The sequence below is a fragment of the Hyperolius riggenbachi genome, chromosome 3 (genome assembly GCF_040937935.1).
Source record: "Hyperolius riggenbachi isolate aHypRig1 chromosome 3, aHypRig1.pri, whole genome shotgun sequence".
Taxonomy (NCBI): domain Eukaryota; kingdom Metazoa; phylum Chordata; class Amphibia; order Anura; family Hyperoliidae; genus Hyperolius; species Hyperolius riggenbachi.
In genome coordinates, this window is record NC_090648.1 from 9,718,501 (window position 1) to 9,746,229 (window position 27,729).

General features: G+C 44.6%; 1 protein-coding gene across 8 annotated transcripts in view; it reads right to left on the reverse strand.

The window, feature by feature from the left end:
• LOC137560850 (fibrinogen C domain-containing protein 1-like) overlaps positions 1-16,285 on the reverse strand; it is a 153,214-nt gene extending 136,929 nt beyond the window's left edge. For all 8 annotated transcript variants that reach the window (XM_068271999.1, XM_068271997.1, XM_068271996.1 and 5 more), the window contains exons 1-3: positions 16,199-16,285; positions 11,544-11,642; positions 1,650-1,733 (exon numbers count right to left, since the gene is read on the reverse strand). In XM_068271999.1, coding sequence (XP_068128100.1) covers positions 1,650-1,733; positions 11,544-11,580 — 121 coding nt within the window. In that variant the 5' untranslated portion in view covers positions 11,581-11,642; positions 16,199-16,285. The remainder of the gene's footprint in view (positions 1-1,649; positions 1,734-11,543; positions 11,643-16,198) is intronic.
• Positions 16,286-27,729: the final 11,444 nt, after the last annotated feature.

A 27,729-nucleotide genomic window follows, 5' to 3' on the forward strand; every position in this document is an offset into this window, starting at 1 on the left:
TCTATATAAGGAACTGTGGACTTGTGGATCACGGAAGTGAGAGTATTTGATCCTTATAGGTTTTGATTGTGAGCGCAGACATTCTTAGAAATTTTTATTTAACACTAGTAAAAAGGCCCGCCTGTTAAAAAACAGGCGCTAGGTGACAGCCGCTACCCCCCGCAATGCGCGCACATATGCGTCCCGCTTGCTCCTTCCCCACCACTGTCTGAAGTATAGGCACACAGGGAGCTGCTTGCTTGGCAGTTGGAAAAAGCTGTTATTTCCCACAATGCAATGAGAACCTCTGTGAACCACACACAGCAAACTGTCAGATCCGCCCCCCTGTGTACTAACTGCCCTGGCTGCGCACATGCTCAGTACAAACAAGCCAGGGACACACAGCCATTCAGTGGATGACGCAGGGACACTTACATTTTTTTTATTTAACTAATAGCATTGAATTTATGTAAACAGAAGATAACATACAAATGCTGAATTTTAAACATTTGTCGTACGCTTGTATATACAACTTAACAATTGTGATACAAAGAGATATTTTAGCATATGTGAGAAACTCGGCAACTGAATGTCTAATTCTACTATCTATCGTAAAGTAACAACGTCAATAATGGTAACGTAATAGGCATAAAACTGAGGGTAATATACAGTCATACAAGGGAGACTTGCATTTTATTGTATAGGATTGTTTGGCACAACAATAGTGAGAACGCAAACCACGTCTGGCAGCGTTTTTCTTTTCTTTTTATCTTAATTCTTATCCTGAGCGCAGTATTACGTTTAGAACTTTGTTTACTAATTGGGTTTGGTTGGGTTTAGTTTTTATAGTTTTGCTCAGAATTTATACATGCAACGGGTTTCAGCCCTTATTTATTGTACTGTGCATTAGTTTCACAATGAGGGAAAGCAGACAGCCACACGCAGGAGGGGGGATCCGGCCTCAGTCATTGCTGCCACTGGTGCAGGGCACAGCTACTCCAGACTTTAACCACTTCACCCCAAAGGAGGTTTTTACCCTCACTGACAAGAGCGATTTTCACCTTTCATTGCTCATCCCTTTCATTTGCCAATAGCTTAATCACTACTAATCACAATGAAATGATCTATATCTTGTTTTTTCCACCACCAACTGGGCTGTTTGGGGTTGATATTTGTTTTCAGTTATTACTTTATTTTCTATGCATTTTAAAGGGAAATACAAGGAAAAAAATGAAAAAATACACTATTTCTCCAATTTCATCCCCTATAGTTTTAATATAAACACTGCTACTGTGCATAAAACCCACACATTTTATCTGCCCATTTGTTCTGGTTATCACAAGATTTTAATTATGTCCCTAGCACAAAGTATGGTGAAAATATAGTATTTGGAAATAAAGGTGTATTTTTTCTTTGTTTTGTTTCTTTTCCTTCACTATTTTCACGTGCACGGGAATGCATGTGCACGCGCGGGAGCACGCACACATGCACGCGCACAGTGGCAGCAGCACTGTCTGACTTATAAAAACGTCCTGAAGCCAATAAGAGGCTCTAGCAGGACATTTTTATAAGTCAGCTTGTCATTAAGTGGTTAAGGAAACTAATAAAGAGGATATTTGAATGCTTTTAAAACTAGGGATAGTAATAAACAAGGGATTATGTTACCATACCTGAGTCTTTTGAGTCAGTCTTCATCCTGTTAAAATGTTGTAGTCCAGCCTCAATGGGATCGGTGTTGCTCTGCCCGAAAGCACCTGAATACACAAAGAGCTCACCATGAACTTCCAGCCATACACATTACCCTGCAGACACAAGTCAGTAGAATGGTCAACAGCCTACCTACCCTATCACTAACCTTACACCTAGACCATTCTATAACCTTGACCCCTCCCCTTCTGTGCCTCAAAATAATATTTCTGTTTGCTAATGACCACCCACCCTTTCAATTGTCCTAACGTTAGCCTTGCACCTAACTTTAGACTTTAACCTTCTTGCCGGTTATCCTGAGCTTAGCTCGGGGTAACCTGCGCAGAAGGATTTCTCTGGCCCTGCTGGGCCGATTTTCGAAATTTTTTTTTTACTACACGCAGCTAGCACTTTGCTAGCTGCGTGCATATCCAAATTGCCGCTGATTCGCCGCTACCCGCCATGCCGCGCCGCCCCCCCCCCCCCTCCAGACCCCTTGCGCAGCCTTGCCAGTCAGTGCCAGGCAGCGCTTAGGGGTGGATCAGGATTCCCTCTGACGTCCTCCCGCCCGCCATGGCGACGGGGGAAGCCCTGCAGGAAATCCCGTTCCGAACGGGAATTCCTGCTTGCAAAGATCGCCGGCGGCAATCAAACTAGGTAGGGGGATGACGCTTGTCAGCGGCTATCATGTAGCGAGCCCTGGGCTCGCTACATGATTTAAAAAAAAAATGTTTTTTTAAAAAGTGCTGCGCCACCCCCTTGCCGTCAGAATTGGAATGGCAAGGGGGTTAAGGGACAAATGCCTAACACTAAGACTGTGTTCACATTTGTCAAAACATACAATAGTGACATATTACAACAGGACCTTAACAACATGGCCATATGGGCAGGCACATGGCAGATTAAATGTAATATTGATAAATGTAAAGTCAGGCACCTTGGACATACCAATGGTAGATCTTCATATAAAATAAATTTGCATACAGCTGGGAACATCAGACTTGGAGAATACTGGTTGATAACAAGTTAGATAATTGTATACAATGCCAAGCAGCAGTAGCTAAAGCAAATAAAATTCCGGGATGAATACAAAGGAAATAACATCTTGAGATGCTAGTATACTGCTCCCTCTGTATAAATCACTTGTGAGGCCATAACTGTAGTATGGGATAATGCGGGGGGAGGGGACATGATGCAGGGGGAGGGGACATGATGCAGGGGGAGGGGCACACACTACTCCCTCTGTATAAATCACTTGTGAGGCCACATCTGGAGTATGGGATAATGCGGGGGGAGGGGACATGATGCAGGGGGAGGGGACATGATGCAGGGGGAGGGGCACACACTACTCCCTCTGTATAAATCACTTGTGAGGCCACATCTGGAGTATGGGATAATGCGGGGGGAGGGGACATGATGCAGGGGGAGGGGACATGATGCAGGGGGAGGGGCACACACTACTCCCTCTGTATAAATCACTTGTGAGGCCACATCTGGAGTATGGGATACAGTTTTGGGCATCACACTATAGAAAGGACATTGACTTTCTGGAACAAGTACAAGGACGGACAACTACATTAATTAGAGGGATGGAAGAGCTCGCATACCAAGAAAGGTTTGACAAACCGGGCTTAATTAACTTGGAAAAAAGGCGACTGAGAGGTGATCTGATTAACATGTATGGAGGAAAAAAGTTTAAGCCATTTATTTAGAGAGGCGTCCTTCACAGTGAGAGTGGATAAAATCTGGAACATCTTACCTCAGTAAGTAGTTATGACAAACTCTATATCTGTATTTAAAGAGGGCTTGGATGCTTTCCTTGCATTGAAGGGCATCCACGGCTATAATTATTAGGTTATTCCCGGAAGAGTTGATCCAGGGATTTATCTCACTGCCAACTGGGGTCAGGAAGGAATTTTTATCTTTTAAGGGCTCTTTCACACCAAAACGTTGCGTTAGATGCGACGTTAAGGTCGCATAACGTGCCCCTAATGCAACGCATGTTAGCTTTGACGTTGGACGTTATATAGAGCCGTGTTATGCGTCTCTTCATGCGTACGTGATGCGTACTTTTTGACGCATACTATCGAACGAAAACGGCCCATGCGTCAAATTTAAAAAAAAAACAGTACTGAGCATGTGCAAACATCCGAACGCAGCCACATACGAGTATAACGCACAGTATGCTGCACTTTCATTTACCGTGCTGCGTTATATTCCAACGCAACGTGTGCACTGTGAACAGCCCATTGATTTTTCATTGCTGTGAGTTGGGCTGCGTTACAGGCTGCTGTAACGTGGGACTTTAACGTCCTAATGTGAAAACAGCCTAAGTTTTATTGGCCCATGCCTTGTAAGGTTTTTCACCTTCGGTTGTGTGCAGGCTCAGGATGGTATTTTTTTTATGTATTCATTTATTTTTTCCAGTTGGACTTGATTGACAAATGTCTTTTTACAACCCACATGTGCACATGCACACACACAAACATACGCATTTGCTAAAACATGCAATGCTAAGTCGCATATCGGTGATGAGGGAACATTTTTTTTTTTTGCATTTTTTTGCAATTTGTTTGCACTACAATGTTGTGCTTTTCGTGAATTTTTGCAGTAAAATTATTGATTTTTTTGCAATTCTCATGAATTTGAATAATGTATTTTCACAAATATTTCCTTGAAACCGAAAATAGCTTTTTCGATGCAAAAATTAATCTAGGGAAAATTTGCAAGCAACACTGTCGCATAATATTGCCAAACCCCTAATGCAATCCTATAGTCCCTCTGTGATTCAAAAGCAATAGTTGTTTTTACAGTATGATTCTTTCGCTGTGCTGTTTTCTACGCTGTGGAATTTTAATGCAAATTATGCTTGATGATGCGTTTCCTCTTTCCAATCCTGCCTCACGAATGTGGATAAAAAATAAAAACAAACACCTCAAAAAAGCAGGAAAAACCACAATTTAAATGCAAACAAAGCACACCCATAAATGCAAAAACATGCATGTTTTGTCCACAGATGTAAGAGTGAACCCTCCCTAAGGGCTTTTTGTTACACTGCAAATCACACAACACAATCACAATTTTTACAGCATGATTCTCTGTTTTCCATCTGCAGTTGTGTTTTGTGATTTTCCCTGGATTGTAGGAACACCAGCACAAATACTCAAAAAATGCAGCACGTCTGACTTTTGTGTTCATAGCAATCTGATTGCACTAGTGTTAATGAATTTCCATCATCTTGGAGCTGTCCTTCTCAAATATCTGATCAGTAGTTGCCTTTTGCATGACCAATAACTATGATATACAGTATATATTTTATGCACACACACATATATATAATTATTTCCTCGTTATACAGTAGGGATGGTTGATTTCCATTACCTCGTTATACCGACAGTAATGCAATATCTGATTTTCTGAATTTTCACAGTAAAACAGAAACCAGAATACTAGTATTGTAGTATTGGAACAATCAGAAAATGCAGTAGATTTTTTATTTTCCGTTTTATTGCAAATTGCGAATGATTCAGAGAGTTGTGATTGGCCTAAAATTACCAAGTTGCATTAAATTTAGATTTCTGCGGAAATTTCCGATTCCATTTTCAGATTACCGATTTTACAATAGGAAAGCCGATTTCCGAACGTAAAATCTGAAATTTCCGTTCTGGCAGAGATTTCCAACTATCCCTATTATACAGCGTATGTAAAAAAGGATTTTTAACTTCTCAGGATAATAACGACCTCCAAGTAACATTTCCAATAGTCCATTTCATTCGGCCTTTGTAGCTAAACTAACATGACTCTTCTTTAGCAGAGTTAAACAGCCGTAATAATTGTACAATGTAGAATAATCTCAAAAATACCTTTAGGCTGCTTACACACAGGGACGTTACAGGCGCACGTTAGTGCGCCTGTAACGCTCCCCCAACGCACAGCAATGTAACTCAAGTGGGCTGTTCACACAGCCCACGTTGCGTTACATGTAACGCTGCACGTTGTCGGGAAAGTGCAGCATGCTACGGCGTTAGAGCGGCTATAGCCGCGTTAGACTGTTTACACATGCGCAGTAGGGGGCGGAGAGGAGGCGGGGAAAGCCAGCTACAGTAGCCGCGCACATGGCTACTTAATATTTACTGCACTGGCGGCCGCTGATTGGCCGGCGGGACCACGTGATGCGGAGTGTCTCGCTCCGCATCACGTGGTCCCGCCGGCCAATCAGCGCCACTCTGGGAGACCTTATACGGATAGAGCCGCCTAACGCGGCTCACTCTACCGTCCTCTCCCACACCACCATACGTTGTGTTAGGTGCACGTTATGCGACCTTAACGTGGCACCTAACGCAACGTCTTGGTGTAGCCTTAAGGGAAGCCAAAAAGATCCCAATTTAGATACTTACCTTGGGAACCTCCTTCTGAGGCTTCCTCCATCACTCTCCAGCACCTGGACCCCCACAAGCCAGCCACCTACAGATCCTCCACAGGGGCAGATGGCTCAAGCCTGCACATGAGCTCGGACTGGAGTGGGATTGACTTTTTCTGCCAAGCCTGTGTGGTGGCTTTGTGCTATTGCGCATGTGCAAGCCCTGTGCGCATGTGCAGTGGGGCGGAGCTCTGTGAAACTTTGAGGGTGTCAGCGCTGGAATGGAAGAAAAGAGGGGGATGGAGAAGCCCTCTTCTGAGGTAAGTATCTACCTTTTTGTTTCAAAAAAATCCCAGATTTATTTTAAGCAGTACTTATAGCTGTATCCAAATTCAAAGTAATCTTCTTGAATAAAAATGCTAGGCTAATATCTCTTAAAATTCAAAAGCTGGATTTTTGTGGCCATGTTAATGAATATATCCACAAAAAGAAGTAATAATGCTGAAAAATTGTATAAATAATAAAACAAGATACAACGGAAAAATAGTATCTATCAAAAAAGTAATGCTGAAAATGAATTATGTCACTAGAAAAAAAAAAAAATATGTATCTCACAAAATGGTTTCCTCTTTGGAATGTTGATATCTTGTTATGATTGCCTGGAATTTTAACATTTACTTATCAGAAGTAATTGGCATAATTTAGCATCCATTGATTAGCCATTGATGCCTGTAGACATCTTGGCCTACACAGTGGCATAGCTAAGGAGCTAGGGGTCCCGGCGCAAGTTATACATGGGGCCCCCTAAGCACTCTATACATAACAATTGATATTCCTCTCCAAAACCTGCCAGGGACAACTACAGTGTCAGAGGTGCAAGAAGGGGATGGGGAGCAGTGTGTTAATGATCACTACTATTCAAAGCATCTATAGAAGTGATTATTACCAGCACAGGACCAATAAGGAGCTAATACTGTGGATGAGGGAGGGCCCTGTGGGGCCCCTCTGGCCCAAGGGCCCTGGTGCAGTCGAGACCTCTGCAAACACTATTGCTACGCCCCTGGGCACATATGCAAATAACTTTTTCTTCTGAGTTTATTTTATTGACAAGGCCTGTAAATAGCAGTGGCTGGATGGTGTAATGGTTAAGGGCTTTGCCTCTGACACAGGAGACCAGAGTTCAAATCTCAGCTCTGTCTGTTCAGTAAGCCAGCACCTATTCAGTAAGGAGTTTCTTGGGCAAGTCTCCTTAACACTGCTACTGCCTACTAAGTGCGCTCTAGTGGCTGCCTCGCACGCGCTTTGAGTCCGACAGGAGAAAGGCGCTATACAAATACTGCAATTATTATTATAAATAGCACCTAGGAGAAAATTCAGGAGAAGAAGTTACTTGCATATGAGGGCCCATCTTTCTATCTGTAACCTTGAGGAAGGGAACATTTTGTGACATAATATTTTTTAAAAGTCTTTAATTATAACCTTTCATTAGCAAAGAATATTAGAACAAGTACTTAAACACATCACTCTAACTCACTGTAATGAGCCATTTTCTCCACCAGCTATGTCATTGTGATCTATTTTACTGTACCCAGCAGCCAACTGTTCATGTAGTATTTGCAGTTATGGATTGGATTATTTTGTGCTCACTGTCTTCAGAAGCCATGATTGTTTCACTGACCTATAATGCCACTACCTCCCCCCTGGGGCTGACATGATGGCACCATCTCAGGAACACTGACCTATAATGCCACTACCTCCCCCCTGGGGCTGACATGAAGGCACCATCTCAGGAACACTGACCTATAATGCCACTACCTCCCCTCTGTGGCTGACATGATGGCACCATCTCAGGAACACTGACCTATAATGCCACTACCTCCCCTCTGTGGCTGACATGATGGCACCATCTCAGGAACACTGCACCTATAATGCCACTACCTCCCCCCTGGGGCTGACATGATGGCACCATCTCAGGAACACTGACCTATAATGCCACTACCTCCCCTCTGTGGCTGACATGAAGGCACCATCTCAGGAACACTGACCTATAATGCCACTACCTCCCCTCTGTGGCTGACATGATGGCACCATCTCAGGAACACTGCACCTATAATGCCACTACCTCCCCTCTGTGGCTGACATGATGGCACCATCTCAGGAACACTGCACCTATAATGCCACTACCTCCCCTCTGTGGCTGACATGAAGGCACCATCTCAGGAACACTGACCTATAATGCCACTACCTCCCCTCTGTGGCTGACATGAAGGCACCATCTCAGGAACACTGCACCTATAATGCCACTACCTCCCCCCTGGGGCTGACATGATGGCACCATCTCAGGAACACTGACCTATAATGCCACTACCTCCCCCCTGGGGCTGACATGAAGGCACCATCTCAGGAACACTGCACCTATAATGCCACTACCTCCCCTCTGTGGCTGACATGAAGGCACCATCTCAGGAACACTGCACCTATAATGCCACTACCTCCCCCCTGGGGCTGACATGATGGCACCATCTCAGGAACACTGACCTATAATGCCACTACCTCCCCCCTGGGGCTGACATGAAGGCACCATCTCAGGAACACTGACCTATAATGCCACTACCTCCCCTCTGTGGCTGACATGAAGGCACCATCTCAGGAACACTGACCTATAATGCCACTACCTCCCCTCTGGGGCTGACATGATGGCACCATCTCAGGAACACTGCACCTATAATGCCACTACCTCCCCTCTGGGGCTGACATGATGGCACCATCTCAGGAACACTGCCCCTATAATGCCACTACCTCCCCTCTGTGGCTGACATGATGGCACCATCTCAGGAACACTGCACCTATAATGCCACTACCTCCCCTCTGTGGCTGACATGAAGGCACCATCTCAGGAACACTGCACCTATAATGCCACTACCTCCCCTCTGGGGCTGACATGATGGCACCACCTCAGGAACACTGCACCTATAATGCCACTACCTCCCCTCTGTGGCTGACATGATGGCACCATCTCAGGAACACTGACCTATAATGCCACTACCTCCCCCCTGGGGCTGACATGAAGGCACCATCTCAGGAACACTGACCTATAATGCCACTACCTCCCCTCTGTGGCTGACATGAAGGCACCATCTCAGGAACACTGACCTATAATGCCACTACCTCCCCTCTGTGGCTGACATGAAGGCACCATCTCAGGAACACTGTAACAATATGATGAATACCTCCCCATCCCAGTCTTAGCCAAAGCTCAGGTTCGGAAAGAAAGAGAGGGAAGCCTCAGGATCCTATTAAGGCTTCCCTCATCATCCTCTGCCCTTCCACTGCCCAGAACAGACCCCCTCCACATTCCTCTTCTGTTATGAGTGCGACCACATGCACAGTAGCAGAGAGTCGTTCATGCACAGTAGCAGTAGCAGAGAGTCGCTCATGCACAGAGGCGTCTGAGCCATTAGGCAGCTATAAATTCTTGCCTAGAGCGAAAGGAGGAGAGAAGGGCGCTTCTGCACTGAGTAGTGAGAGAAGAAATGCCTCTCAGATCACTCAGGTATCAGGTTACACAGCAGCAGCAGCGCCTGACTCGTCATAACTGATTCACTGACTGATTCATTCATTTCCTTCAGCTCAATGATTCAAAGAACCACAGCAATGAATGAGTCAGTGAGAGAAGGCACTCATCCTAGTCAGGGATCAGAGTACAGCATCAGCTCCTGAGTCCTGAGATTCATTCAGTCCCTCTCTCTCTGCTACTGGTAACTGTGTGGATGTAGAGACTGTGTAGCAGCCAGGCATTGACTGCCCCCCCAGGCCACCTTTCATTCAGTGATTTAGGGCTGGTCCAGTGTCTGCTGTATTCAGGTTTGTTGTTGTAAGGCAATGTAAAACACTAGGCAAGATGATAAAAGTGCAATTAGAGGGCAAGCAAGCTGGGCTAGTGCACGACAAAATCACAATTGCAATCTCTAGCAATTCGCGAATGCGACTTTGTGAAGCGATTTTTGAAAGAATCGCTCCAATAAATGCTACCTGCAGCATGTTTGCAATTTTAAAAAATCACAACACTGCTGTGGGAACACCCTCATAGGGTAACATTAGCCCAGCGCTTTTCAAATCGCTGTAAATTTGAAAAGTGCTCTGAAGCCCTCTTGGTGTGCACCAGCCCTCCTTCATTCACCTTTGTTTCCCTCTTTCCCTAGTGCTGGCTGTGTCTTCTTGTCATACAGGAAAGCTAAATAAAAGTGCAATCCTGGTGAGGCAAATATCTTCTTCCCTCTCTTTCAGCTTTTCTCTCCTCATTATTTCTCTGCATAAGGGATCAGACACACTATAAGGTAGTGAAAACCGGGATTAGTAGAGATGGTGGTGAAGGGGAGGACATAGGTAGGTGTATGTGGGGGGATTGGCCTTGAGGGAATTACAGTGGCCATACTTCTGTTGACTTGACAGCCGATTGACCAACCGTTTTGATATTAGCAAATCGGATAAAAAATTTGGGGTGGAAATTGGTTGAATGTATCAATCTGAGATGTTGGGAAATCTTGGGCCAATGTGGTTGTCAGGTGCGATAATCATGGAGTGCGATAACCACAAATTATAGACAAGACGGAAACCCCGGCCGTTGTCCCTCAAAATGTATTGTGCCCCCCTGATGCCTGTACTTTTCCTGTCACACTGTTCACAGAGTGTCCTTGTTGTATTTCCGCATTGGCGCTCCACGAGACTACTGGCATATACGACATGGGGTGAGTGTGTGACATAATTTGGGCTGAGGCTGCCATGATAACGGGCCTCTAGTCTGTGTTTCCCCCCAGGCCAGAAGGTCCCAGTCCTCTCCTGGTAGTAGCATAGTGTGTGTGTGTGTGTGTGTAGTGTGTGTGTGTGTGTGTGTGTATAGTGTATGTCTACTGTGTGCTGTGTATAGTGCTCTGTGTGTGTGTATAGTGTAGTGTGTGTGTTTGTGTGTGTGTGTAGTGTGTATAGTGTTTGTACTGTGTATAGTGTGTATAGTGTTTGTACTGTGTATAGTGTGTATGTTGTGTGCGGTGTGTGTGTGCGTGTATAGTGTGTGTGTACTGTGTGCGTGTGTACTGTGTGTGGTGTGTGTGAGTGCATGCCGCAATAAGTATATTTTATGGTGAAACGCTCTGCTGCATTACAACTATTTTCTGGTGAACCCATGCCGCAATAAGTGTATTTTCTGGTGAAATGCTGCTGCATTATGATCTTCGGGGGTCTTGGGGGTGGGGTTCACCACAGGAGTGGTGTTCACCACGAGGGGTGGGGGGTATGGGAGTGGGAGCAATCACGGGGGGGGGGGGGGGGCAACAGGATTTCTCGCCTGGAGTGACAAAATGGCTAGAGATGCCCCTGCTCATGCACAGGTAGCTCTGGCTTACTGCGCACGTACGGCCTTGCTAGCTCGTATGGCTACTGCATGGCCGTGCTGACGCCAGAGGAGAGGCACAGTCCTGACTCCTGATAAGATTTGCCAGCAATGCTGTGTGTAGGTTACCTGACTCCATCTCCAGCTCCATCTTGTCCTCCTTCATGACTTCTGATGGTAGATGGCAGTCTGCGTATTTCAGGACCTCCGGTAATCTTCTGCCTAAATCTTGTGAATAAAAATCACCTTATTGTGCATTTATATTTTCCAGGAACTAAAACTAACAATCATATGTATAAAAAAATGAAGGAACTTCTGTATTCCCACCTTATTTTACAGGTGAACTCAAGATATGCAACACCCATGTTTAGACTTTACTTCTACAATAAAATGCATTATACTGAATAATAATAAGAATAATAATAATGCATATTATTTGTTTCATATATTGCCGTCACTTACAGTAAGTAATAAAAAGCCCAGCCTTTATCTATTTATCTATTTGCCATAAACACCTCTCAATCCTTGCAATATCCCTTGTAATTTATGTATCTGGATGACATTTATATTTGCAAAAAAACCTCTCTACCTCCTTCTGGTTGTATATTCTAACATTGTCAGTCAACAGGAATAGAGTCTGAAAAAGGCTGATCAGCTGAAAGATTATTGTTTTTCTTTTAAATTAGCCAATACACGGTATTATCCTGATTCAAAACTTCCAGGACCACATGCAGTTCACTTTTTCACCTCAGTTTTCTCCTAGGAGATAATTTTTCATCTTCAGTTTAAAATAGTTTTCAGTACTTTTTAACTAAAAAAAGTATCAACAAGTAGGTGAAAAAGTAATAGTAAAATCATTTTGAGTATTTTCTCGCTTTCTGGTGGCTTAAAAAACATTTTCTTGACAAGTTTAAAAATATCACCTAGGAGAAAACTCAGGTGAAAAAGTGAATTGCATATGGGCCCCAGTCTGTAAAATATAAGCTCTAGGCCCATATGCAATTCACATTTTCTCCTGAGTTTTCTCCTAGGTGGTATTTGTTACACCTTGCCATAACATGCTTTTTAAGCCACCAGCCAGCAAGAAAATACTCAAAATAGATTTGATAGTACTTTTTCACCAACTTTTGTTTACTTTTTCAGTTGTAAAATGCTGAAAATGTAGTTTAAAGAGAAGATGAAAATTATCTCCTAGGAGATAACTCAGGTGAAAAAATTAATTGCATATGGGCCCTAGTCTCCAGCAATGCTTAGCTACTAAGATAAGGAGTCACACACACGGGGCCTTATGCAATTCACTTTTTAAACCTGAGTTTTCTCCTAGGTGATATTTTTAAACTTGTCAGTAAAATGCCTTTTAAAGGAAACCAGAGATAATAATTAAAAGTTATTTATACATACCTGGGGCTTCCCGCAGCTGCAGAAACCCTAATCGCTCCCACGCCGAGGTCCTCAGCTTCCTCCGTTCGCCGGTGCGGGTCCCGTCCTTCCAGGGGGCGTGGCCAGCCTACACCAGTGAAGTGCGCTGTTTGCGTATCTCTCCAGCAGCCGCTGGAGAGGTACCCAAGGAGCGCACTTCAGCTACGATCGACTGGCCAGTCGGGCTGAAGTGACGGGACCCGCACTGGAGAAAGGAGGAAGCTGAGGACCTCGGCGTGGGAGCGATTAGGGTTTCTGCAGCTGCGGGAAGCCCCAGGTATGTATAAATAACTTTTAATTATTATCTCTGGTTCTCTTTAAGCCACCAGAAAGCAAGAAAATGTTCAAAATAATTTTGATATTTCTTTTTCGCCTACTTTTTGGCACTTTTTTAGTTGAAAAGTGATGGAAAGTTATTTTAAATCAAAAATGAAAAATTATCTCCCAGGAGAAAAATCAGGTGAACAAGTGAATTGCATATGGCGCACAGTGTTCCTCTCCCTCCTGCCTCTTCCCCCTCCCTTTGCTTTTTAGACCTATGAGACACAGGCTGTGGACTGGAATGATTTGTCTGTGTTCTGTCCACACAGGAGCAGCTTGCTAGCAAGGAAGGATGAAAGCATGCCAGCAATTTAGCCAATTACATCTTTAGGTAACTTTTCACTTATAGTCCCATCACCAACTAGTTAGTCTTAATTTGATCACCTGAGCTAGGCAAATAATATCTAAAGCTCACCATACTAACATCAGTCTTCATCACCTAAAAGGACCCCACCAGCCAGCCATCACGCCTGCTTTGTGCCCCTAAACCCTCCCCCCCCCCACCCCCACAAAAAAAAAACTGGATTTTGGACTAGTCCGTCTCCTACTGTTCAGTAAGTGCTTTTGTAAATAGAGAAATACCTAAGAACCCCCTAAGAGGATATGGACCAGTCCAAACCAGATGGATCAGATTATAAGTACCTGCTGTAAGTAACAGCAGCATAGGGGAAAAGTGTATAGTGTGTTTTACTCTGGGAGAAATCTACATGCTACATGTATGTATTTTACAGTTTTTCATGCTAGTTGTTCTTTAGTTTAAGTTGTGTGGAATATATCAAAATTTACAACACAAAGCATTGCACAGAAATCATTTTTGCACTACTGTCTTCCTGTGCTTCTTGTCGAAAAGAAAAGCATCCTATGGGTAATGATGAATGATCCTGTTTCCTGGTGAACAATTCCCAAAGAACCATTGTTGTCTGCAATGCCAAAATCGTACGCAACTGCGCATGCACAACCTGTCCGCTCACCCGGCTTGATCACGTGCACATTAAAGTGGATCCGAGATGAACTTTTACTCATTGCATAATTGTGTTCCTTTCCTATTGTTTATAGGGCATTCCTCAAGCCAAATACTTGTTTGTTTTTGTTTTAATACTCTAATTCCCTATAAACTAAACAAGCCACGCCCACATGTTCTCAGAGAGCTAAGGCACTTTCAGACAGTAGCAAGGGCTAATGGGAGCTCAGTCTGGGCAGGAGGAGGGGGAGGTGTTACTAGCCAGAGATTTCAGAGGCAGAGGGGAGGAGGAGAGGGGAATAGTTTTCTTTGCTCAAGATGCAGATAAGCCTGCCTCTGTGTAATGTTTACAAACAACATGGCCACTGTCATTGTATCACAGGAAGAAGGAATCATATTTAAGCTGTTTGCAGCTAGATTTGCTGTGTAAATTTTAGATAAGATATATAGACAAGTTACTTGTTTTAGTTAGTTTTTCATCTCGGATCCGCTTTAACACAAACCTCCTGTGCATGCATGGTTCAGTCTTTTAAGAACACGCAGGAGGCTAACAGCAATGCGCATTATCGAGCCAAGTGCATGGACGGGCCACCCATGCACAATTGCACACGGCTTAGCCCAACTTAGCCCAAAGTCACCAGACTAACAGGGCCACCTCTCTGTGGTCTCCAACGAGAGGACTCAGAGGATGGTGAGGGACCTCACGGGCTGGAGGAAGCTCCAGGTAAGTGCAGATTATCAGGGTCTGCTTAATAGTGGGTGCCCACACAAGGGTAATTTAGGGATCCAGCGATCGCTAGACCCCAAATTACATCTTACTTGGAGGGGGAATAGTATTTAACGCCGCCAGGGAGTTGAGCTGGAGCAGGGAGAGCTGTCATTCGGGTCACTCTGTGCCCGGCTCACGGGTGATGTCAAAATACTTATGCCAAAAAATGGCCCTACGGGAAAGAATAGAGTGGGCGTGAATGTCACATTTATTTCACTCTTACCTGGCAAACGGCCGGTGTCTGCCAGGAACCGCTCACCAGGCGAATGGTTCTGCCATCACTATTTACCAAGTCACATTTCTTTCACTCTTACCTGGAAAACGTCCGGTGTCTGCCAGGAACCACTCACCAGGCGAATGGTTCTGCCATCACTATTTACCAAGTCACATTTCTTTCACTCTTACCTGGAAAACAGCCGGTGTCTGCCGGGAACCGCTCACCAGGCGAATGGTTCTGCCATCACTATTTACCAAGTCACATTTCTTTCACTCTTACCTGGCAAACGGCCGGTGTCTGCCGGGAACCGCTCACCAGGCGAATGGTTCTGCCATCACTATTTACCAAGTTACATTTCTTTCACTCTTACCTGGAAAACGTCCGGTGTCTGCCAGGAACCACTCACCAGGCGAATGTTTCTGCCATCACTATTTACCAAGTCACATTTTTTTCACTTTTACCTGATGCATTTTTTTCAGTTGAGTGAGTCCAATATTTTTGAATAATGAGTAAGTTGTATTATATTCAATAGCTTTCGTTTTAGGTTCTCCTAAAAGGCAATCACCTCTATTGGGCAGCATGGTCACGTAGTGGTTAGTTATTTCACCTTACAGCGCTGGGTCCCTGGTTTAAATGCCAGCTAGGGCACTATCTGCAAGGAGTTTGTATGCTTTCCCCACATCTGTGTGGGTTTCCTCTGGACACTCCGGTTTCCTCCCACATCCCAAAAACATACAGATAAGTTAATTGGTTTCCCCCTAAAAAACTGGCCCTAGACTATGATACATGCACTACATGATATATACATCAACATATGCCTATAGTAGGGATTAGATTGTGAGCCCCTCAAGACAATACACTCTGTACAGCACTGCAGAAGATGTTGGCGTTATAGATATACTAAATAATAATATTTTAATCAGTTTTGTTTATTGTATGTACAACTGTATGTAACCTTAACAAAATGCTGTTAACAGAGATATGATTTTATCCAGATTTTTGGGATAATTTATTTCTGTATTTGATTGATTTGATTTCAATAACAATTGAACGTTAAAAAAGAAAATCACATCAATATATATCAACACATAACTAACCTTGAAGATCTCCCTGCAGTCAGCGGGTCCGGCTGATCGTCACTGCGGAGTAACTCTTCCCTTTCTGGAATCTCTCCTGAAGTGTTTATTGAGGCACTGAAATTAATTGTGATGTTTCTTTGCTTTTATTACAATGCGATAATCACAGTTTCTGTTCCTTATCTAGTGCTCATCTATTTCCCAGAGACGGTATGTCTGGGAAATATCATTTATGTCATTTACGAAAAACGAAAGTTTCATTAAAAGTGATATCTGTATTTAAAGTGTACCTGAGATGGTGTTACTAAAAGATTTGATACTTACCTGGGACTTCCTCAAGCCCCATGAGCAGCGATGCATCCCTCGCCGTCCTCCCATGTGCCTCCGTTTGGCCGCTATCACCCCCGGTAACTGGCTCAGCCACACCAGATGGGCTCCTCTGCTCATGTTTGGATGGGCTGCACATGCACAGAAGAGCCGACTGGCGCTACTGAGCCAGATTACCAGAACCGATAGCCAGAGAACGGAGGCACTCGGGAGGATGGAGGGGCTGGGGCTGGAGGAAGGCCCGGGTATGTATCACATTTTTTTGTAACACCATCTCAGGTACACTTTAACAATATGATGAATAACCCCCTCCCCCCCCCCCCCCTCCCCCCATCCCAGTCTTAGCCAAAGCTCAGGTTCGGAAAGAAAGAGAAGGAAACCTCAGGATCCTATTCAGGCTGCCCTCATCATCCTCTGCCCTTCCACTGCCCAGGGCGGACCCCCCCACATCGGGGCTGCACTTCTCTTCTGTTATAAATGCGGCCTCTTAGAAGCTGCACTGGCACGCATGGCCGGATTTCCGCCCAGGTCACCTAGGCCGGTTCCTAGGGCGAAAACCTGCCGACGGGAGAGCTGGGGCGGGTGTCACACACCAGCAGCACATCAGCTGTTCTTCCGTAATTTGCTGTTTTTTGCTGTGCTGTCCCCAGTCTCTCCTGCGTGCACAACACAGAGGAGAGCGCCCCTCCCCTTCCCTTCTCTCCTCTCTGACACTGAGGGGCGGGGCTGAGAAGAGACAAGCCGTGAAGCCGGGAGATTTGAGCCCAGGAGGAGGAAGTCAGCAGAGAGCAGACAGGGTAGGCATTAGGCAACTTAGTATCGAGTCAGCTTGGTGAGGGTCAAGGAGGGAGCAGTGTGTGTGTGCAGAACTGCAGGCATTTTACACACTTCGTCCTAAGCTGCTGTGGAGTCGTGAGTGACCAGCTGTCTCCCTCCTTCTTCCTCTCCCCCGGAGCCTGTGACTTTGTGACTTCTGAAGTAGTGTTGTCCGGATCATGAACGATTCGGATCTTTGATCCGAATCTATTTTGTGAGTCGAATCATCCGAATCATTAAAATTAGTGATTCGGATCGCAAAGGGGCGGGGCCAGGAGCGACACGCCCCCCTCTCAGCGGGCAGCGGGGTCCTGGAAGCAGAGCAGAGATGGATCGCTCTGTTGAAGGGGAGCCAGCCTTGCACAGCCACAGGTAGATGAGAGAGAAGGGACATCGGTGCCACTGCCAGATATGTGTAGAGCACACGTACTGGCTATAATGTGCTGCTCATTACAGGCTGTCTGTTCCAGTTGTGCACAGTGAACACATTGGAAACTTTTGGCACAGCTCAGTAACGTTACAGGCAGCGTGCTGGGCTAGGACAGGGGCACTGTGATTGCTGTGCAATATGATCCTCCTGCACTGCTCTATACAGCTGCACTTCACTTCTGGGAATGCTTTGGGGAATGGGAGTTGGGAGTACACAGATGAACATATAGGTGAAATATATGTAAAGCATATGATTGCAGCATGTGGGTATTACGTGCAAACAAACATTTCTGCTCTCTGCTCGTCCCTCCTCCCTTCTCTGTCCACTCCCTGCCCTCTGTCCATCTTCTCCCCTTCTCTGTGTGTCCACCCCCCTCCCCTTCTCCTGTCCTGCTAGTCATTTCACCCCCGAATGCTTCCCTTGTAAAATGATCTGAGATTCGGATCAAAGATCCGGATCTTTTCAATGATCCGATTCGAATCATCCGAATCATTGAAAAGATCCGAACTTCGCATCTCTATTCTGAAGCTGCTTTTAACAGGGCTGCCTGATACTCCCCTACTGTCCTGTGTTAGCTGGCTTCTATCACTCTTATCTCCATACAGCCCCCCCTCTCTTTTCATATTGTTAACCACCCTGGCGTTCTATTAAGATCGCCAGGGCGGCTGCGGGAGGATTTTTTTTTTAATTAAAAAAAACTATTTCATGCAGCCAACTAAAAGTTGGCTGGATGAAAGCCCACTAGAGGGCGCTCCGGATGTGTTCTTCTGATCGCCTCCGGCGACCAGAAGTAACACGGAATGCCTTCCGTGTTTCGCTTACCTCGTCGTCATGGCGACGAGCAGAGTGACGTCATGGAGGTCAGCCGACGTCCTGACGTCAGCCGCCTCCGATCCAGCCCTTAGCGCTGGCCGGAACTTTTTGCTCCGGCTACGCTGGGCTCAGGCGGCTGGGGGGACCTGCTGCGGTGGCGATCAGGTAGCACACACGGCTGGCAAAGTGCCGGCTGCGTGTGCTGCTTTTTATTTGAGCCAAATCGGCCCAGCAGGGGCTGAGCGGCAGCCTCCGGCGGTAATGGACGAGCTGAGCTCGTCCAGACCGCCCAGCAGGTTAATCAGGCAGCTCTTCTCCTCCTCCCACAGTCATTTCCATGTAACACAAACAAGGCTATTCATATATGGGGGGGTTCCTTTTGTTATTCCTACTACAGTCACAATCTAATGTCCTACCATATCATTATGATGTATTTATATGGCACTGACATCTTCTGCAGCACTTTACAGAGTCATGCCACTGACTGTCAGAGGAGCTCACACTCTAATTCTACCATAGCCATAGTCTAATGTCCTATCATTATGTATTTATCTAGCGCTGATACCTTTGGCAGCGCTGTACAGAGTACATAGTCACGTCACTGACTGTCCTCAGAGGAGCTCACACTCTAATCCCTACCATAGTCATAGTCTAATGTCCTACCATATTATTATTATTATGTATTTAAATAACACTGGCATCTCCTGCAGCACATTACAGAGTACATAGTCATATTACTGACTGTCCTCAGAGGAGCTCACACTCTAATCCTACCATAGTCATAGTGTAATGTCCTACCATATGCTTATTATATATTTATATAGCACTGACATCTTCTGCAGCACTTTACAGAGTACATAGTCATGTCGTTGGCTGTCCTCAGAGGAGCTCACAATCTAATCCTACCATAGTCATAGTCTAATGTCCTACCATATTATTATTATGTATTTATATAGCAGTGACATCTTCTGCAGCACTGTACAGAGTACATAGTCATGTCACTGACTGTCCTCAGAGGAGATCACAGTCTAATCCTACCATAGTCATAGTATAATGTCCTACCATATTATTATTATGTATTTATACAGCACTGACATCTTCTGCAGCACATTGCAGAGTACATAGTCATGTCACTGACTGTCCTCAGAGGAGCTCACACTCTAATCCTACCATAGTCATAGTGTAATGTCCTACCATATTATTATTATGTATTTATATAGCACTGACATCTTCTGCAGCACATTACAGAGTACATAGTCATGTCACTGACTGTCCTCAGAGGAGCTCACAATCTAATCCTACCATAGTCACAGTCTAATGCCCTACCATATTATTATTATGTATTTATATAGCACTGACATCTCCTGCAGCACTTTACAGAGTACATAGTCATGTCACTGACTGTCCTCAGAGGAGCTCACAATCTAATCCTACCATAGTCATAGTCTGATGTCCTACCATATTATTATTATGTATTTATATAGCACTGACATCTTCTGCAGCACATTACAGAGTACATAGTCATGTCACTGACTGTCCTCAGAGGAGCTCACACTCTAATCCCTACCATAGTCATAGTCTAATGTCCTACCATATTATTATTATTATGTATTTAAATAACACTGGCATCTCCTGCAGCACATTACAGAGTACATAGTCATATTACTGACTGTCCTCAGAGGAGCTCACACTCTAATCCTACCATAGTCATAGTGTAATGTCCTACCATATGCTTATTATATATTTACTAGCCGTCCCGCGACGTAGCATACGCCGCATCTTCTATCTATCTAATAGAGTACGTGCCTCAACCTTGAAGCAAGAAGAATAAAGGTGAGTACACACATCAGATAAAAGTCTTTGGAAAAATGAAAGATCACAGACCAATTTTACCCCCTTCCATGTAGTATCAGAGCCACACCTACACAGTCTATTCTATGGAGCTGAACTCCCCATCAGACAGAAATCTTACCCCCTTCCATGTAGTATGAGAGCCACACCTACACAGTCTATTCTATGGAGCTGATCTCCCCATCAGATAGAAATATTTGCAAGATGCTGCACACAAAGTTGCTGTACACATTCAAAAGATCATTATCTGCAAAAGATCCGTTCCTGCAAAAGATCAGTACCTACAAAATACATTCATAGTCTATATTTCCATGCGGATTATTGTGGACATTTTTCCGCATAAGGGCATAAGCATCCGCATACAATGAATTTTCGAAGCTGGTCGAAAACACAAATATTTCTGAAGATTTTCGTGAAAATTCGCCAAAAAACGAAAACAGGATTTTCGATGCGAAAATGACTTAGGCGAAAATTCGCAAGCAACACTGCTACATGCTACATTAGCACTATCCAGGAGCGCCACAGGGAGGATTCCCAATGCCCCCTTTTTATACAACCGGAGGGACCGCGGGAACCACAGCGGCACCCCGGAGGGGGATGCTAGGTGCCGCAGGCGACCCCCCCCCCAAGCGTGGCCAGCGCCAGGGAGAGCCGTATGCACCCACCTCCCAATATTAAAAACAGGCACTTACCTTAACGTCCATTGCGTTCTGCTACATGCGCATTAATTTTCTCATGGAAAGTATTTTTTGCAGTTTGTATCCTTTGGAGGCAGGTGGTGGATGGCTTGCTCCGGTGGTGTGAGCCCTGGAGTGAGTTGTCTGCACCTGTCCTCCCTCCCCCCCTCTGGAGTGCTGTATGTGAGCCAGCCCTGAGCTCTAAAGCTCGGGGTGACCCATGCTTCACTCCTTTCTCATGTGGTGCCCCCAAGTTAATGCGCATGTAGCAGAATGCAATGGACGTTAAGGTAAGTGCCTGTTTTTAATATTGGGAGGTGGGTGTGGACGGCTCTCCCCGACGCTGGCCACGCTTGGGGGGGGGGGTCGCCTGCGCCTCCCCCTCCGGGGTGCCGCTGTGGTTCCCAGGCAGTGAGAGAGCCTGGGACCCTGTGGTCCCCCCGGTTGTATTAAAGGGGGGCATTGGGAATCCTCCCCGTGGCGCTCCTGGATAGTGCTAATGTAGCATGTAGCAGTGTTGCTTGCGAATTTTCGCCTCGAAAATCCCGTTTTCGTTTTTTGGCGAATTTTCACGAAAATCTTCAGAAATATTTGCGTTTTCGACCAGCTTCGAAAATTCATTGTATGCGGATGCTTATGCCCTTATGCGGAAAAATGTCCACAATAATCCGCATGGAAATTCAATCTATGCGGACGTTTATACGGAAAAATTCCCGCAATAATGCGCAAGAAACTTCTCTGAATGCGGGCGCTAATGCCCTTATGTGGAAAATGTCCGCAATCATACGCAAGTAATGCGAAAATGACTGGCCTTAGGCGAAAATTAACGTGAAAAAATTAGATGGAAAATTTGCCTGTCAAAACGAAATTAGGCGAAAATTCGGTAAAAATTTATCGAAACAAATTTTTGCATTTTCGCTCATCACTGGCATATAGCAGGGCGACCGCTTTGCAGTATTGGTTTTTTGACCCTGCATAGTTTGGCATGCAAAAGCAAATGCATATTTGTATGAGCATTGCCTCATGAATAGCCAATTAGGCCAGATTTGCAAAGCCAGACTTGCTAGGGTAGGCCTCTTTTCCACGGACAGTTGATAGGCAGTAACATGCCTCTCAAACTCTTACAACTGCTCACTACTGCCTGGTAACAGCTTGCTGCTGCCTGGAAACTGCTTGTTGCTGCCTGGTATCTGCTCACTGCTGCCTGGTAACTGCTTGCTGCTGCCTGGTAACTGCTTGCTGCTGCCTGGTAACTGCTTGCTGCTGCCTGGTAACTGTTTGCTGCTGCCTGGTAACTGCTTGCTGCTGCCTGGTAACTGCTTACTGCTGCCTGGTAACTGCTTACTGCTGCCTGGTAACTGCTTGCTGAGCACACAGCTCAACAGTCCGTGGAAAAGAAGCCTAAAACTTGGTGATTGAGCACGCATACATTTTCTCATGCAAAGTACTTCTTCTTCTTGCTCGAAGGTTGAGGCACTTAGTCTATTATATATATAGATAGATAGATATAGCACTGACATCTTCTGCAGCACTTTACAGAGTACATAGTCATGTCGCTGGCTGTCCTCAGAGGAGCTCACAATCTAATCCTACCATAGTCATAGTCTAATGTCCTACCATATTATTATTATTATGTATTTATACAGCACTGACATCTTCTACAGCACATTGCAGAGTACATAGTCATGTCACTGACTGTCCTCAGAGGAGATCACAGTCTAATCCTACCATAGTCATAGTATAATGTCCTACCATATTATTATTATGTATTTATACAGCACTGACATCTTCTACAGCACATTGCAGAGTACATAGTCATGTCACTGACTGTCCTCAGAGGAGCTCACACTCTAATCCTACCATAGTCATAGTGTAATGTCCTACCATATTATTATTATGTATTTATATAGCACTGACATCTCCTGCAGCACTTTACAGAGTACATAGTCATGTCACTGACTGTCCTCAGAGGAGCTCACACTCTAATCCTACCATAGTCATAGTGTAATGTCCTACCATATTATTATTATTATGTATTTATATAGCACTGACATCTTCTGCAGCACAGTGCAGAGTACATAGTCATGTCACTGACTGTCCTCAGAGGAGCTCACAATCTAATCCTACCATAGTCACAGTCTAATGCCCTACCATATTATTATTATGTATTTATATAGCACTGACATCTCCTGCAGCACTTTACAGAGTACATAGTCATGTCACTGACTGTCCTCAGAGGAGCTCACAATCTAATCCTACCATAGTCATAGTGTAATGTCCTACCATATTATTATTATTATGTATTTATATAGCACTGACATCTTCTGCAGCACATTACAGAGTACATAGTCCTGTCACTGACTGTCCTCAGAAGAGCTCACACTCTAATCCTACCATAGTCATAGTCTGATGTCCTACCATATTATTATTATGTATTTATATAGCACTGACATCTTCTGCAGCACATTACAGAATACATAGTCATGTCACTGACTGTCCTCAGAGGAGCTCACACTCTAATCCTACCATAGTCATAGTCTAATGTCCTACCATATTATTATTGTGCATTTATATAGCACTGACATCTTCTGCAGTACATTACGGAGTACATAGTCATGTCACTGACTGTCCTCAGAGGAGCTCACAATCTAATCCTACCATAGTCATAGTCTAATGTCCTACCATACTATTATTTATTTATCTAGCACTGACATCTTCTGCAGCACATTACAGAGTACATAGTCATGTCACTGACTGTCCTCAGAGGAGCTCACAATCTAATCCTACCATAGTCATAGTCTAATGTCCTACCATATTATTATTATTTATTTATATAGCACTGACATCTCCTGATGCACTTTACAGAGTACATAGGCATGTCACTGACTGTCCTCAGAGAGCTCACATTCTAATCCTACCACAGTCATAGTATAATGTCCTACCATATTATTATTATGTATTTATCTAGCACTGACATCTTCTGCAGCACTGTACAGAATGCATAGTCGCTATCCTCAGTCATTTTAATTACCTTAATCTTGTGATCAGACTCTCTAACCTGAGATGGTACACTGGACTTTATATATACTTACCTGGGGCTTCCTCCAGCCCCATGAGCCCTGTGGCCTCCCTCCCTGGCCTCTTTGCCCCCTCTGTTCTGGCGCTATGACTCCCAGTAATCCCCTGCGATGTGGGCACCCTCTGTCACGCTTTTGTCCCCGAGAGCGTCCTGCGCAGTACTGCTGCGCAGGCACAAAATGCTCCTGGACGCAGTAGCGCAATGAGGGGTGCACGTCTGGACGAGCTGCGCATGCGCAGAACAGCACTTCCAGCCGGATTACCGGGAGGCATAGCACAAGAGGCCACAGTGCTCATGGGGCTGGAGGAAGCCCCAGGTAAGTATAAATAAAGCCCAGTGTACCATCTCAGGGTCACATTAATTTTAACCCTTTTTCCCATAATCCTAATGTCAAATTCCTAGCCTCACCCTAAACTGCCAAAATGCCAAGCCTTTAATGTCCACTAACCACTTTTTTTTTTTTGGGTAAATACCTAACCCTAATATCCTGATCTATCAGATCCTAATTCCGCTGATTGTCGTGGGGCGGCTGAAGGTAGTGGGCCTTGGGCGGTAAAAAGTACAAATCCGGCCCTGCTGGCACGGCCGCACATGCGTAGTAGCTGAGAGTCACTCATGCGCAAGCAATTACGGCTTGCCGCGCACGTACGGCACTGATGCCAGATGAGGATCACGGCCGGGCATGCGTAGTAGCAGAGAGTCACTCATGCACAAGCAGTTACGGCTTGCCGCGCACGTACGGCACTGATGCCAGATGAGGATCGCGGCCGCGCATGCGTAGTAGCAGAGAGTCACTCGTGCACAAGCAGTTATGGCTTGCTGCGCACGTACGGCACTGATGCCAGATGAGGAGCACGGCTCTCATAAGATTTGTTGGCAACCTTCTGGGGGTCTGCACTCGGTGAGGAAAGGCCATAGAATGCCTATTAAGGCTTCCCTCTATTTAGGTAAGGATCTCGTTCTGTACCCGAGCTTTAGCTTGGGTATACTTTAAGGACAGACAATTACTCTTCTCACTTGTGTAGATTACTAATTCCTAAAAGGTTTACTTTGATGAAAACTCACCACAGTTACAAAAGTGTGTGGTTTTCAGCCCTGCAAACATAATATGAAGGTGATTCCCAACTCTCCATTAGCGTGACCTCTGAGCTCCTTGCAAGGTGGAGGCTGCAATATGACCTCATCTTCTCAGACACAGGAATGCAGAGAGTGACCCAAAAACCCTTCTTTGTTTTTAGTCATGATGATGATGATGAGGAGTTCCTGCAGGCAATGTAAAAAGTGACCAAATTATTATCAGTGATGGGCTAAAATGCTGATATTCTTTTTTTCGTGAAAAGAATTATAATGAATTAAAATTAATTGTTGCGAAAATAATGTTAAAGTCGACTTTTGAGTGAAAATGCTATTGAAAACCATTTTGTAATAAGTTTTAAGATTTTTCACATTTTTGCAAATTTTAACACTAAAATAAATGACTTTTTTTGTGTTCTTAAAATCAATAATACCATTTTCGGTGTGAAAATGACTGGCGGAAATGTGCGAGCAATACTGATGATTATATCCCAGAATTTGTTTTCACATAGTTTGAAGAATGTTACTCAGCTCGCATTTCAGATTTATCAGATTCACCTTCTGGCTGCTCAAAATGACAACTTTGTTTTCCACTCTTCTGGAAATGTTATTTGATCAGTACGATGAAGATTGCCAAAATGCCAGCGATGAATGTAATGATCTAGTTACGACTACGCAAAATTTTGCATTTATGCAGAATTTTCATAATTCCGATACATTTTTGTAATTATGATTGTTTCTGCAACAGAAACTAATCAGAATTTTGTGTTTAATGCGGAAATTCATCCGTTCTCGAAATTGTGTTCTAGTCCAGAGCCTCCTGATACATTTAAAGGGACAGCATGTGCATTATTAGATATTGCAAGGCCCCAAACTTATGCTACGTACACACATGCGACAACGATCGTTCGTTGAGAACGACGAACGAGCTTTTAATTGATGAAAGAATGACCTGAGTAAAGTTAGTTTTTAAATGTGTGTAACGATCTGATCGTTAGAATGAACGTTACATCACGTAAAGCAACTATTGCGCCTGCGCATAAAAATGAGAAGTTTCAGGGAGAAATAGTGAAATGCGCATGTCAAGCCTAGTACGAACGGCCGTTTCCAACGATGTACTACTTTTGCAAACGATCGTCGTTGGTTAAAATCCGCCGAGACAGAACTTCCTTTTGTAGCGATTTGGCTCGTTCGTCGTTTGCCTTAATAGTCGGTGGTTCGTTTTTTGTAACGATCGTCGTTAGTAAAGATCGGGGAACGATCGTTACAAATGACTATAGTCGCATGTGTGTACGCACCTTAAGTGTGTCAGCATGACCTCTAAGTGCCCCTTGACAAAGAGCACCTGTCTTAGAAGTAACTGCAGGTAGAGGCTCCTGATAAATTTAAAGTGACAGCACATGCAGGTACCTTTGTATTATCAGATATTGCAAGGCCCAAAACCAAGTGTCTCAGCATGCATGACCGCTAAGTGCACCTTGATAAAGAGCACCTGTCTTAGAAGTGGCTGCAGATAGAGCCTCCTGATACATTTAAAGTAACAGCACATTCAGGGGCCTTTGCATTATCAGTAATTGCAATCAAATGAGTGACTTCCGTAGTTTAGTAATTACGTCCATTTTTATAATTAAAATAAGTTTGTTTAGAAAACACAAAATTACACATAAACTGCGAATTTGAGTAGGAGCGCGAAACTATGCGATGGAAATTACGCTTACAGAATTCCGAATTACAGCTTGTATGGCAATTACGAAATCACGAATTTGCATCGTAATGGCAATATGCAAATTTCGGCTCAGCACGAGCCAGCGTTACCAAACCCCAGCTAGATTTCACTGTCATAAATAAGAAAAAAACAGGTAATAATAGTTACTAGAGAAAGGAAAGGAAACTGTGAGAGAACGCGGAAAAGCCGCCGCGTGTACTGACAGTAAGGCGGCTGATTCCGCGTCCAACGCGGCGGTTTGCACGCAGCAGCGTGCGTCTGGTGTGGCTGGGTCTGTTGGTTCACACAGGCTTAGGAATAAACGCGCACGCGCTGAGAGGCAGAACTTTTATGACGGCCAAGGGGGGACCAGCTGACCAGGCTGGTCAGCTGACGCCAGAGCAAGTTACTATTGGTCCATCACTTAGGGGTGGCGCCAGAGAGCGCTATACTATATATAGTTACTGCTGGCCAGTCACAAGTTGTCTGCCGTTGCGAACACTACGTGGAAGCACTCAGACCTTAGTCAGATCCTACAGTGTGTTAGAACCAGGAGAACCTGGGAATTCACACTGAGCCAGATTACTTGTCTTATTACTGTGTTTATTTCTCAGACTAGTTCCAGGGTGTAGAGACCACAGACCTCACACCCAGACTAGGGATCTTGTGTTATCATCTGTTTATACTTCAGACTAGTTCCAGGGTGTAGAGACCACAGACCTCACACCCAGACTAGGGATCTTGTGTTATCATCTGTTTATACTTCAGACTAGTTCCAGG